The sequence below is a fragment of the Ursus maritimus genome (assembly GCF_017311325.1).
Source record: "Ursus maritimus isolate PB19 chromosome X unlocalized genomic scaffold, ASM1731132v1 scaffold_X1, whole genome shotgun sequence".
Taxonomy (NCBI): Eukaryota; Metazoa; Chordata; class Mammalia; order Carnivora; family Ursidae; genus Ursus; species Ursus maritimus.
In genome coordinates this window covers 91,926,886-91,940,368 of record NW_024423319.1, presented here as the reverse complement: position 1 = coordinate 91,940,368, position 13,483 = coordinate 91,926,886, and the positions used below count along the sequence as shown (strand labels likewise).

The 13,483-nt window shown below is 49.9% G+C and overlaps 1 protein-coding gene across 2 annotated transcripts in view; it reads right to left on the bottom strand.

Moving 5' to 3' along the window:
* Positions 1 to 10,868, bottom strand: part of SRPX (sushi repeat containing protein X-linked) — a 116,890-nt gene extending 106,022 nt beyond the window's left edge. The window contains exon 1 of one of the 2 annotated variants that reach the window (XM_040633021.1): positions 10,724 to 10,868. In XM_040633021.1, the coding sequence (XP_040488955.1) occupies positions 10,724 to 10,820 (97 nt within the window). In that variant the 5' untranslated portion in view covers positions 10,821 to 10,868. The remainder of the gene's footprint in view (positions 1 to 10,723) is intronic. The other variant, XM_040633028.1, reaches the window with a different exon arrangement.
* Positions 10,869 to 13,483: the final 2,615 nt, after the last annotated feature.

Genomic DNA, 13,483 nt, shown 5'->3' with positions numbered 1-13,483 from the left:
CGGAAGGTTTGTTAAAACACAGATTGCTGGGCCCACCTTCCCTCACAACCAGGTTCAGTAGCTCTGGGGTGCAGCCTGAGAATTTACACATTGAAGAAGTTCTCAGGTGGTGCTGCCCCTGCTGGTCTGTGGTCCTCTCCCTGAGGGTAACAAGGTCATTAGCATATCAAGGACCCGGAGCAGTCCTGCAAGAAAGCAAGCTACTTAATCCCGCTTTTCCCAACTACAATGCATTCTGCTGCCCCTAGAATATATCTATGAACCTCCCCAAGAAGCAGTGCTTCGAGGAAGCCAGTTTTAGAAATGTTCTACTAGGGATGGTCCTGACCAGTAGAAAGATTACAGGCTCCTAAAAGAACAGCACCCGGCAAAAGACAGATTGTCCGAGTCAAGCCCTCAGGACCCAGGTAAGGGACCCATGGAGGGTTGCAGGCCATGCCACATAGCAAGGTCCTGGCAGGGCAGCAGATCTGGAAAGATGCCCAGAAATGCACCAGCAACAAGGAAGTCTGTCAGCAGCTAGCAAAGGCCAGTCGGTCTCCAGCTTTGAATTAGGATACCAGGTCTTGGCCAAGAATTGGCAAGAATAAATAGGGTCCTCGTTTCTAGAGGGTCTGATTGGTGACCAAGCCTCAAACACATAATGAGACACCCAGTTACCGGTCATCCATGAATTGACAGTAACAGCGCACGGTGCTAGTTAGAGCACTCAGGCCAGTATCTCTTAAAAGACCCCCGACCAAAGGCCAAGATGAACCCCGAGCTGAGCCTCACAGTGAATGACAAGCAGCCCCAAACACCTAGGAGTTTGTTAAAAGGTAAGTTCTGATTTCATAGGTCTGAGGAGGGGTTCGAGATTCTAGAGTTCTCTAAAGCTCCCAGATGACTCTGGTTCTCAGTCCATACCTGGAATAGCAAGGCCCTAGTTCAGGAGTGGCAGACTTTTTCCGTAAAGGGCCAGACAATCAAAACTTTCAGCTTTGCAGGCCACGTGGTCTGTGTCACGACTACTCAACCCTGCCATGGTATCACCAAGTAGCCATAGATAGTACCCAAATGGACGAGCAGGGCTGTGATCCAGTGACACAGATATCTGAATCTCATAGAATTTTCCTGTGTTAGAAAATATTATCCTTCTGACTTCTCCAACCATTTTAAAACTGAAAAACCATTCTTAACTCACTGGTCATACAAAACCAGGCAGTGGGCCCTATTTGGCCTGCCCAGACTGACTTTGGAGATCCCTGCCCTGGATTCCTAGTCCCCAGTGCAGATCTGCCAAAGCAGAATATGGAGCCCACCCCCCCTCAAAAAAGGTGGGAGGCTCCCTTTTTATTGCTGTTACCAGTTCAGTCTTCCTGACTTGCCCAATTTGTGGGGCTGGGGGGGTTGCTGAGTGTGAGGGGCAGCGTGTGCTCTTCTGACTTCCCCACTGGTATTGCACCACCCCCAGTGGGGCTGCCTCCTCCCTCACCCCAGGGGCATCAGTTTCTAGGGCAAAGATGTATAGTCCCCGTGATGGCAATTCTCAGTCACAGGGTCTCGCTGGAGGGGTGGGGGAGGCCTGACCACACTCGTGTGGCTTTCTTAAGGAGCTGAAGTTATTTCTAAGGGACAAATTCACTGCAGAGCAGAGCCATGCAAGGCCCCTGCCACCGATCACTGAAGATGGCTCTGCTGCTGTTGGAGGTTCGGCCAGGAGGGGGGGGGGGCTGAAAAGGACACAGAGTCAAGCTCCCCTCAGGGTTGGGTTTGTTTTGGAGTTGGAAGAGGGAGTAGAGACCTAAAGGCTGTGCAGGCTTATCTCTGGAATGTCGGGAACTTCGGAAAGGAAGTCTAGCGACCATGATGAAGGCAAAGCCCACAGGAAAGGGGGGAGGAGGGGAGGGGAGCTATTGTGTGGCCCACAGAAACAGGCAAGCCGCCCTGGCTTGGCAAAGGGCTGAACTCATTCATCACACCCGTACTTCTGAAATTTCACCATGAATAAGGATGGGTGGAGGGATCTTATTCGAATGCACGTGCTGATTTGGTAGGTCTCCGCGGGCCCCAGCCTTGGCGCGTCTGACCCCCTCCCAGGGGATCCCAGGATTCACACATGCCAGGATGCGGCCCACATGTGAGCACATTTTTTCTTTTGTTTTGTTCTCTTTTTAAACAGTCACAAGCTGTGAAAGATTATGGCAGGTTCCACATGGGGTGAGCCACTGACATCCAGGACCAACACGCATAAGGTTGTTCAGGAAATTGCCTACACCATCACACCCACCAAAAGAGCACTCATGGTCTCAAATCATCCTGCCCGCCACTCTTCAATCCCGAGTCCTGGGTCCGCCTCCATCTTTTTCCTAATGAGCCCAAAGTCTGTCTCCTGACCAAGCCCGGTGCCCCCACACTCACAGAAGGCATTTCCTTCTCATTTCCCTTCTAAAGCACCCAAGGATGCCCGATGACCGGCAGTGACCCTGCAGCCAGCAGTGAAAGGGTGGCAGGCAGCCATAGGTGACTCTCACCAGTATCCTGCAGTGGTTGGCAGAACAGACACTGCTTTCTCACTCAGTCCTTGAGTGGAAGGTGTTAACGACCTGAGCTAAAATGATACCACTTAATCAAAATGACAGATAATATCAAGACTGGCTGAGGGTGTGGAGAAGCTGGAACCACCACATGCCGCTGGTGGGAATGGACAAGGGTGCAGTTGCTTTGGAAAATTGTCTAGGTATCTATCCAAGAGAAATGAAACTGTATGCCCACACAGAAACTTACCGGAATGTTTATTGCATTACTCATAATGATCAAAAAGTGGAAACGCAAAAGACCAACAACTGATGAATGGATAAAATGTGGTCTACCCATGCAGTGGAATAAACTTCAACCATACAAAGGAATCAAGTAGTGATACTTGCCTCAATACAGATGAACCTTGAAAACGTTTTTCTCAATGAAAGAAGCCAGGCACAAAAGGACAAATATTGCACAATTCCATTGATACAGAATGTATTGAATAGGCAAATGTGTCGAGACAGAAAACAGCTGAATGGCTGCCTAGAGCTTGGGGGTCGGGGGTGGGGAGTGATGGCTTGATGGCTAAGGGGCATAGGGTTTCTTTCGGGGATAATGAAAATGTTCTAAAATTGTGGTGATGGATACACAACTCTGTGAACACACTAAAAATCACCTCGTTGGTTTCAATGGGTGAATGGTATGGGCTGCAAATTATACCTCAATAAAGCTGTTAAGAATATGGTGACCTATCAGTTGGGGAGCAAGTGGTGGAGAGAAGGAGCATCCGGGACCCACAGCCCTTGAGGAACATGCAAGCAGACCCAGGTGTGTGAGCCTGCCATGGCAGCCAAGTGTCGATAGACATAACCACGTCGAATACACAGGGACAGGGGCTCCGCAAGCGCATGCGGTGTGACTGACTGCGGCCTGCCCCCCTCCCCAGTGCCCGGCATGGTGCCTCACACATGGTGGCCACTCAAAAACCGAACTCAGTGCGCTCCAGGGGAGAGTGATGGGAATTCCGGAGCTACCACTTAGCTCTAAAGCCAGCTGCGCTTCTAATGCCCTAGGTCATCCCCAGAAAAACCCCTTCAACTCACTGAGCCTCACTAAGGCTCATCACTAAGACACCGGGAGTTACATCTCAGGCCTTCCCAGTCGGATATTCCACAGTTCTCTAGATTAGGTGGCCCGCGCAGGGGAGCCTGGATGTGGATGGGAAACTCCTCTGGGAATCTAGACAGAGCCTGAGACACCCAGCAGGGTCAGGACTGGCCAGAAGCGTTCTTCCTGGCAGATCTCATTCCACAGACACACTGAGAGTGGCCTTGAGGACACGAAACGAACGGGAGACCCCAGGACCGGCTCACATAGCCGGAGGCCTCAGATCCATGAGTAACTAATGGGGAAACAATATGATTCCACCCCTTGGAAAGCTAAATGAAATTCTAAGTGGAAACAGGATTTCAACACTGGATATTTAAAGGAATCAGAGCCTTTGTCTGACGAATGCTGAGTCAGTGGCAACAAGTCTGTCAGAGTTCCTATATGGAACAGCCAGTCTGGGGGCAGAGGCTCAGAAGGTGGGGGACGTGGCCACGCCACCACTTCCTCACCACTCCACAATGGGCCTGCCAAACCTTGGCTCAGTCTTTGCTCTGTGGCCCTAATTTAACCAGTGTTTTTGAACATTCCTGGATCCCTGGATCTGGCAGGGTCATTCAGCTCAGCCACCCACACAGTAAGTGGCAGGCCAGAGTCATTGGTCAGAGGGTCCCAGGGAGCAATCAGCACTGGAGAGACAGACACTCAAGAGGCACAACTGGGTGGATGCAGCCAACAGCCAGCGACAGGAGAGGAGAAACCAGCTGCCGGTACCTGTGACCCATCACACTACAGGTCACTATAAGAGCAAGCTGGGCAGGAGAAAGCGAGCAACGATATTTCAAGGCCCAGGCAGAAAGTCTGCCCCCAATTCTATGTTTGGATTTGTCTGACTATTACTCATAAAAAAGTTTTAAAACCAATATACTCAATTTACAACCCCAAACCTCCGGGATAATCCAAGCCATTAGGTCCAAGCCCATTTATCTTCTCCCTGGAGAACAATGCAGAAAGAGGCATCCAGTATGAGCTAAGGATTATGGGTGAGTGAATCATGCAGCTCAGGAATGAGCACTCCAGAGGTTTCTGACTCGAGTGCGCCATGCGAACCGTAAGATCCAGGTGAAACCAATTAGCATCTGGAAAACTTAGGAGCTTAGCAATGCTACCAATGACTTTTCTCTTGCACAAGCTTTAGCCATGAACCTGGATCTGCAAATCCTGCCCCTGGGACTCCTGGGAGTTTCTAAGTGTCCCAGAATAGCGTCTCAGGGGGATGTGAAATCCAAGAGCCTCAGCCATTAACTGTGCCCTGACTCATCGCCTGTCTGGAGGGGTCTCCTGTTCAGGGCAGTGCAAATTTCCTCTGACATTTTGCTGTCTTGCATTCCTTTTTCTCTGGGAATTATGCTCTTGGAAATTCCAGTTAAATCCTGCAGGGATATGTGAAACAGAACCCTTGTTCTCTACTGCGGTTATTTTAGTCAGTTCTTTAATCCACAAATATTGACTAAAGACCCTCCTCCAGGTCGCAGACGGCTGTGCTAAGGGAGGGGTACAAGGACGTGTCAGCTCAGGCCCGCAGGCGATTACGATCTATGATTATGCCTGCTTGGTTGGGTGTTGCTTTTTAAGTGAGGAGGAGGAGACGTACCCCTGGTCGTAACCGGAGAGACCACCTGCTCATCGGTTCTATCGAGGTTTTCCTACTCTGACAATTTCATCTTACCTCATATGTGGATTTTTGTGCCTGTTAAGGGCAGCTTACTCACGGAATTCATGAGGATCATCTAGTGAGAGTGAGTGGTTCTGAGCTGGGATAAGGGCCTTCTCCCCAGAAAAAGAATACCCACGCGGATTTTTGTTTCCGATTTCCAAATGTTCTTAGAGAAGCGCCCAAACCCCCTCTGTTAACCTTCCTTGGGCCTGCGGGGTTACTGTCACGGGCATCAGCCATCCATCAACGTCATTCTCCAATATCCAGGCCCAGTGCTCCTGCATGGCTGCTCTCTAGGCTCCCAGGGCCCGTCGACAGGCCCCTGCTACAACGTTTGTCCCCATACATAAGCCGGTGTCTACTTCCCCGCCAGACAGAAAGCACCAAGAGAAGGAATTCCCCCACCTTCTTCACCCCGTTGTCCCAAGCATGCCATCATTCGGTGTCCACTTGAAAAAGTCTCTGGGTAGAGCCCAGTTTTCATTAGAAAAGACAGAAACGGATTCTTTTTCAGAACTACTCTCAAATATCCAAGAGAAAAGAGTTCGGGCTTAAAAGTCTCCCAATAAACAATGGCCCATAAAAGCTGACAGTCAAGAACTCACACGATGGTCAACGGATCGAAGGGACTGGCTGGAGAGACTCCCCAGGAACTGGAACTCATTCACACTGCTCGGCTGGAAGTGCATCTTTCACCTGGGTATTCATCATAACTTGGCTGCCATAAGTTCATACTATGTTATAGCCTGGCAAAAGGAAACCTTCTTCTGTTTAAACTCAATCTTCACTTTCAATTACCCATTTTAGCCTCGTTCTCTGAAAGGGGAATTGATGTAGCACACATATTTGCGTTCACTAAGGAAACCATTCAACCACTTTGGAAGGGGCTGTAGCAAAGTGGCCAACAAAAATAATAAATGTACGCTCCAGCTTGTGGCTACAGTAAGTCTCCCGCCTTACAGCCCCCAACAGAGAAGGTTATTGCTTAAACAGAGGGTGTTCATGGATTTAAAAAGCAACCTCTATAGCCAGCAAGCCGCAGTCCCTATGCATGGAGATTCATGGTGTCACAAAGCCTTGTTTGCCTGTGCACCCTTTCTCTTGGTTCCTTTCTTTCCAGTGGCCCATCAGCCAAATTATAGGGCTATTAACTTGATCAGCACAAATACCCACTTGGCTCCAGGTGCTCGGCTAGGCACCATGAGAAATACAAAGGGGAAGACATAGTAACGCCTGCTTTCCAGAGCTCAGAATCTAGAAGTATACAAGAGTGCGTAAATTATTGTACTGTATGACACATGTCCTAAACACCACAAGAGAAACATGAAGCGTCATGGGTGTTTAAAGGAAGGCAGAAGCTTCCCATTTGAGGGATCAAGGAAAAATTTCATCCAAGAGACGGTGTCATTGGAGGATGGGCAGAATTTGGGCAGACAGGTGGTTGGAGTTGGGGGGATGGGGGGAGGAATGCCAAGTGCAGGAAGTAGCAATCGCTAAGAAAGGGGAAAATGTGATTCAAGCTCTGCAAAAGCAGGTAGTCTGTTTCAGCCACATTTTAAGAAACCAGGAGAGAAAGAGTGAAAATTTAGGCTGGAAGCAATTGTGTAGTCCCCTGAAAACAGAGAACTTTCCAGTTAACATTGAGAGAGGACAGGGAGCTGGTGCTCTCGGTTTTTGAGTAGGACAGTAATGTGATAAAAGTGGTTGTACTTAAAAGACCAGTATCTGGCCAGAGAAAGTAGAACGAATTAGAATGAGGGAGACTAAAAGTGAGAATGTTCTAGCAATCATCGAAAAGAGAGGGGCTATAGTTCAATTGCGGTGTGAAGACTGATGAGGTGGGAAGGTTTGAAGACAGTGTTTGAAGGATGGTTTCTGGTGTCCTGGCTCAGAAATCTGTGAAATGAGAAGCAGTAACAGCAACATACTGGACTGCAAGTGTTCTTGGTGAAGAAAATGCTAGATGAAAATGTCCTGCTCTCCCCAGCACTCCCCGCTTTTTATTCCCCCCTTTTTCATGAAGAGGAATTTTGTCAGCTCCTTACATGTTTTAACTCCAAATAGAAATTTCTGGCTTAGCCTGCTCCTGGAGAGACTTTAATTGTAGATTCTGGGCCAGGTGTTCAGTTCCTAATACTTATCTACAAAGGTGGCACTTTGGGGACTGCTTTGGCCGATGTGGTCTGGTTGGGCTTTGAGCAAACCTCCTTAGGTTTTCCTGACTGGTGAAACCACACGAGTTCACCAGTTTTCTCCAGGCGTAAGATTCAAGGAGCCTTTCTTAGTGCCCGCGGGGCTCATTCTTCTTTGTCTTCAGCCTTGCCTGCAGGAGGAGGTGGACTGAACCCCCAAACGCTCAGATGTAAATGAGGTTTCAAGACTTCATTTAAGCACAGAATAAAAACGGAAATGCAAATCGAAACCACAATAAGCTATCACCTCACACCTGTTAGAAGAGCTATCATCAAAAAGACAAGAAATAACAAGTGTTGGCCAGGATGCGGAGAGGAGGGAACCCTCTGACACCGTTGGTGGGAATGCAAGCTGGTGCAGCCACTCTGGAAAACAGTATGGAGGTGCCTCGAAAAGTTAAACATAGAGCTACCCTGTGATCTAGCATTCATTCCGCTTCTGGGTATTTACCCAAAGAAAACAAAAACATTAACTCAAAAAGATATCTGCACCCCATGCTCATTGCAGCATTATTTACAATAGCCAAGATATGGAAGCAACCTAAGTGTTCACTGATAGATGAATGGATAGAGAGATGTGGTGTACACACACACACACACACACACAGCAATACTATTCAGCCATAAAAAATAATGGAATCTTGCCATTTGCAATTGACAACATGGAACTTTGAGGGCATTATGCTAAGTGAAGTAAGTCAGATAGAAAGATAAATCACCATATGATCTCACTTGTATGTAGAACCTGAAAAACAAAACAAACAAAAAACCCCAAGCTCGTAGATACAGAGAATAGACTGGTGGTTACAAAGCCGGAGGGGGGGGCAAAATGGGCAAAGATGGTCAAAAGGTACAAACTTCCAGTTACAAGATAAATAAGCCGTGGGGATGTAATAATGTACAGCATGGTGATTACAGTTACTAATACTGTATTGCATATTTGAAAGTTACTCAGAGTGAATCTTCCAAGTCTTCATCACAAGAAAAAGAATTATAACTACATATGGTGACTGATGGTAACTAGACTTCTTGTGGTGATCATTTCACAATGTATACAAATAGCAAGTTATTATGTTATACACCTGAAACTAACATGTTATGGCAACTATACCTCAAAAAAGCCCCAAAAAGAACAGAATAAAACCTTTTTATCTTGTAAAGCCATACAAACACAAACACAGACAACTTTGCTATGAACTTTCCATACATTTCATGTGGATTTTTGTAGACACTGTGCCTTTCCTAGGCTGCAAAAAATGAATCAGATGGCCAGAAAAGCTGCATCAAATTCAAAGATGGAAGAACTCCAGAGACCTTCTAGGAGTGGGAATGATTTACTCTCACTCTGACAGATTTGCTATTAAATCTCAGACAGTTATATAATGGTGGTAGGAGTGATGGGGCCCTTCATCCCCACCTCCCTCTTTCAAAGGTTCCTGATTCCAGGCCTCTTACCTTCTCTCTTACTGGAGACACAATGTCCACTTGCTAAGACAGTGCCTCTGAAACGATCTGCAAAGCCTCTCTGTCACCCAGCACTTAGGGTGAATTCAGCTGATGTGATTTGCCTCGGGACCCACTGGCCTAGAGAGTCTCCCCTCCCCAGCCTTCCCAAACCTCTGGCTTGGACTGAAATCTCCTCCTTTGGATTCAACAGGCTCAGCAGAGCACATTTCCTGAGAGACCCCACTGAGAGGTGCCAAACTGGGGGCAGCCTACTGGCTGGCAGAATTACCAGGGGCAGTCCCCCAAAGACCGAGAGGAGTGCCCAAACTGGCAAAACTATTTTCCTGTGGATGCCTGGGCCCTGGCAGCAAGCTACACTATATAAGGGTAGAAGTTGGGAAAAAGGAGAGCAGAGGGATTTCAGATGGAAAAAGAGAAGAGGCCCCTTGGCTGAGAAAGGCCCCAGCAGATGTACAGGCAGCTCAGAGATGCCTCCCAATTCAGCGTGAAAGGCTGCCTCTAGCTTCCCAACTTCTCTCCTGCTCCCTGTCCAGTACTGACCCCCCCTCCCCCTCTAGGTTCATTGCACCCCATCTCCTGCTAAAGGGGAGTGGGCAGCGTGGGAATTGCACTTGCCTGGGGCAGAGGATGAAGTCTCCTTTCTACTTTGCCCCGAATCAGTTCCTACCAAACAGCTCAAAACGTAAATGTTCCTGTGTGTCACTTTGCACTGTGTTTGATTCACTCATTCATTTGGGGGATGTGCGGAGTATTTCCAGCAGCCTTCCCTACATCTCCGGAGCACACTATCTGGGAACCTCCACCGCCCGCTGTCCTTCACCCAGAACTTGGTAGGTTCATTCCTCAGACCCCCGATTTAAACTGCCCACAGTGTTTGAAGGCAAAGCCAGATGTCTGCACGCCCGAAAGTCCATGTCGCTCACCTTCCCATTAGCACTAAATTAAAATGCGCCCCTGGATGTCTTCTACATTCCAGGGGGACAGGGGTGCCTCCATGTTGTCCTGCTCCCCTGAAGCTCTCTGCTAACCTAAGACTCCCAGATGAGGGAGTTAGCTGGAGCTTTTATAAAGGACAACTCCAAAGGTTTTGTCAACACCAAGAGAGCCCCAATAAATACCAGAGGCCCCTTAGACGCTAGAGACCACGCCCCCCAACAAGAAGCCACACCCCCTGCCTCACAGAGCCCCGCGTGTGTAGTCCCGTTTCCCTGGGGCTAACGGAGCACATGCCACAAGTCACCACTCTCCGCTGGCACCTCTCTCCCAGAGGCGCAGGCTTTCTCGGAATCCCCAGCAGGGGGGGTTGGGGGATGCGGGAGAGGCCCCAGGCCGTGCCGTCCAAGGGAGCCGCTCTCCCGTGGCGCGTGCCCCACAGCCCGCGAGGTGGCCCGGGCCCTCCAGGGGGAGCGGGTAGGGGCTTCTTCCAGGACAAGCTGCGGGTCCCCCTCCCCTCCCAGGCCTCGGCCGTGCGCCACCCCTTGACAGGCACAACTCCAGGTGGGGAGAAACTAGCCCGCCGCCAAAGTTCCCTTCGTGGCCTCGGGCGCCAATGTGGGTCGGTTCGGGCCCCTGGCAGCGCAGACGCAGAGGGTCCGCGGCTCGCGGCGCCCGGAACGGGGCTGACAGCCGGCTCTCCCCTCCCGGCGCCCAGACCCGAGCCCGCCGCGCGCCACCCCCTCCCTGGGGCCGCCAAAGTCGAGTCCCCGGCAGACAAAGGGCGCCCCGCCTCTGGTCCTACCTGGGAAGGCACGGCTCGGCGGGATCCGCAGCAGCAGCAGCAACAGCAGCGGCGGCAGCAGCGCGGCCCGGAGTGCGGGGCTGCCCATGGCGCCCATGGCGCGCGCGGCGCTCGCTCCGCTCGGCTCCGGCTCAGCGGCGCTGCGCTGTGCGCCTTCAGGGGGCGGAGGAGACAGACGGGGCCAGGGGCTGCGCGGCAAGCGGGCGAAGCTGAGCTGTTAAACTCCTCCTCTCGCCGCTATCCCTCCCTCCCTCCTTCTCGCCTGGGGCCTGCCCTCCTTCCTCCTCCTCCCCGGGACGCTAGCGCGGTCCGGGGCTCCGACCCAACCCCTCCTTTGGTGCCAGAGCTTCTTCTGGAAGCGGGGCTGGCCCCCCAGGGCCAGAGAGCGCCAGGGGCGTGCCCGAGCACATCGGATGATCCCGAATATCTTCCTGCTCTCCGATTCCGCTCACCCCTATTAATACACACGCTGGTGCCCAACCGCCTCCCAGATCCCGGGCCCCCACGCTGTCATCTGTGCAGACAGCCGCGTGAGTCATTCTGTGTGAAGGGACAACCGATCGGGTCCACCGACTGGCTATTAACGGCCACGTTCGCTGATCTGACCATCACGACCACGTCTCAAGTTCGGTACTATTATGCCCATTTTACCCAAGAAGACACCAAGGCTTGGAAACTTGCCCAGTTCACCATTATGGACAGGGAGGGGATTTGAAGTTAGGTGTGCGGCTCTGCCGGCACCCACGTCCATACTACAGCTTTTTGGTTTCTCTTTTGTAAGGGAATGAATCAAGGGCTGGATTGGGTGCCTGCTGAGCTGCGGTTTGGAATGGGGCTTGAGGTTCTCTTTCCAGGGTCGGCTGATGGACAAGCACAAGGCACAGAAAGTTCCCTGTCTCACTCCCAGTCTTGGGAATGCAGCTGTTGAAGTTCCTGCAACCCGATTTCTCCATTTCCTGGGTTATTCTCGACCACCTCCAAGAACACCAGGACCAGCCCAAAGCTTCGACCCTGTGGCCTGGCATCAGGATAGAGTTTCTAGGCTGCCTGCAGGATGGATCTGGTTTCTTCCTCGAGGCTTTCCCAAATGTTTTTGTTTTGTTTTGTTTTGTTTTTTGTTTTGTTTTGTTGTGAACCCACAAGCCAGCACCTGGCTCCTTTACTGCCCCAAAGAGGTCTTAGCTAAGGCAAATTGCAATCAGGGCCGCTGCATCAGGTTGTGCACTGTGCAAAGGTGCCTGGAGGAAGAGGCAAGTCGGAGTGGAAAGCCAGCCACCTCTGGATCAGGGAGCCCTGTGCCTTGGCAAGGGCCAGATACATTGTGGAAGGGCAACTTTCTCCTTGCCACCAGTGTGGTCCACTAGCTAGGCTAAGGGCCCTGAGGACAACCAACTAGAAGGTTTTCGAATTCTTTTATCCCAATCCTCACAAAAGTCCCTGACTTGAACTTCCATCTTATCCTTTCTAGGGCCAGGGCAGGGAGGTGCTTTTTCTCCATCTCCTGTGAGATTCTTCACAGCTGCTCCCTCCTCAAGGAGCCAATAACCCTTCAACAACCCCCAAGTCACAAGAAAATGATGGAGATCAGCCTCATCTATGGCCTCTGTCAGACCAGACTGGCCACGCCTAGGCGTGCTTCTCAAACCTGCCCAAACACAAAGTGCCGGGGGCGGGGTTGGCATTTCATGAAAACACCGTAACAGCGCTGGACCCCAGACCAATGAGACTAGAATCTTTAGGGAAGTGGCCTGGAGTTTGACCAGATGCATATTTTTGTTCCCCCACGTTCAGTGGGGCAGGTTTTAGAATGGCCTAAATTCTGGGCCATCGTTTCCCAACCTAGTCGCCAGTAAAACACCTCATTTTCCAAGTCATGACAATGAAAAACTGCAAGACGTCATCACATGTCCCCTAAGGGAAAGTTTGCCCCCAATTGAGAACAACTGTTCTAGGCTCATGAACAGAGGTGAATGTGCACCCCAAATTCCAGGTCTGGGTTAGTCTGTCCAGTGGCCTTCCTCTACTATCTCACCTCTGAAGCAAGCTCTTCTCACAAAAACCAGCCTAAGTTCTATTACTGGGCTCAGAAGGAACCCCTGGCTCTCTCCTAGCACCTGAGTCCGGCTGAATTATAACAAATACCACTCTCCAGGTTAAGAGTTTTTCTCTTTGTGTGTACAATGCTATATGAAATAAGCCAGTCAGAGAAGACAAATACCGTATGATTTCTCTCATATGTGGAATTTAAAAAAACAAAACAAATGAACAAGGGAAAAAAAGAGACAAACCAAAAAACAGACTCTGAACTATAGAGAACAAACAGATGGTTACCAGAAGGGACGAAGGTGGGGGATGGGTGAAATAGGTGAAGGGTATTAAAGAGTGTACTTGTCCTGATGAGCACTGAGTAACGTACAGAAGTGCTGAATCACTATATTGTACCCCTGAAACTAATATAACACTGTACATTAACTATACTGGAATTAAAATTAAAAATAACATTATACCAAGTTTTATGGTAAAAAAAAAAAGGTTTTCTCTTTGCTGCTTTAAAGCAAACTCCAATCAGATTTTATTATTATTACTATTACTACTATTATTATTTTTTTAAGTAGGCTCCACACCCAGTGTGGGGCTTGAACCCATGACCCAGAGATCAAGATTTGCATTCTCTACGGACTGAGCCAGACACCCCATCACTATTACTATCATTCCAGGTCTCTCTCTGATAGAAGGGGTTAGAGCAGAGGAAGGGGAGGG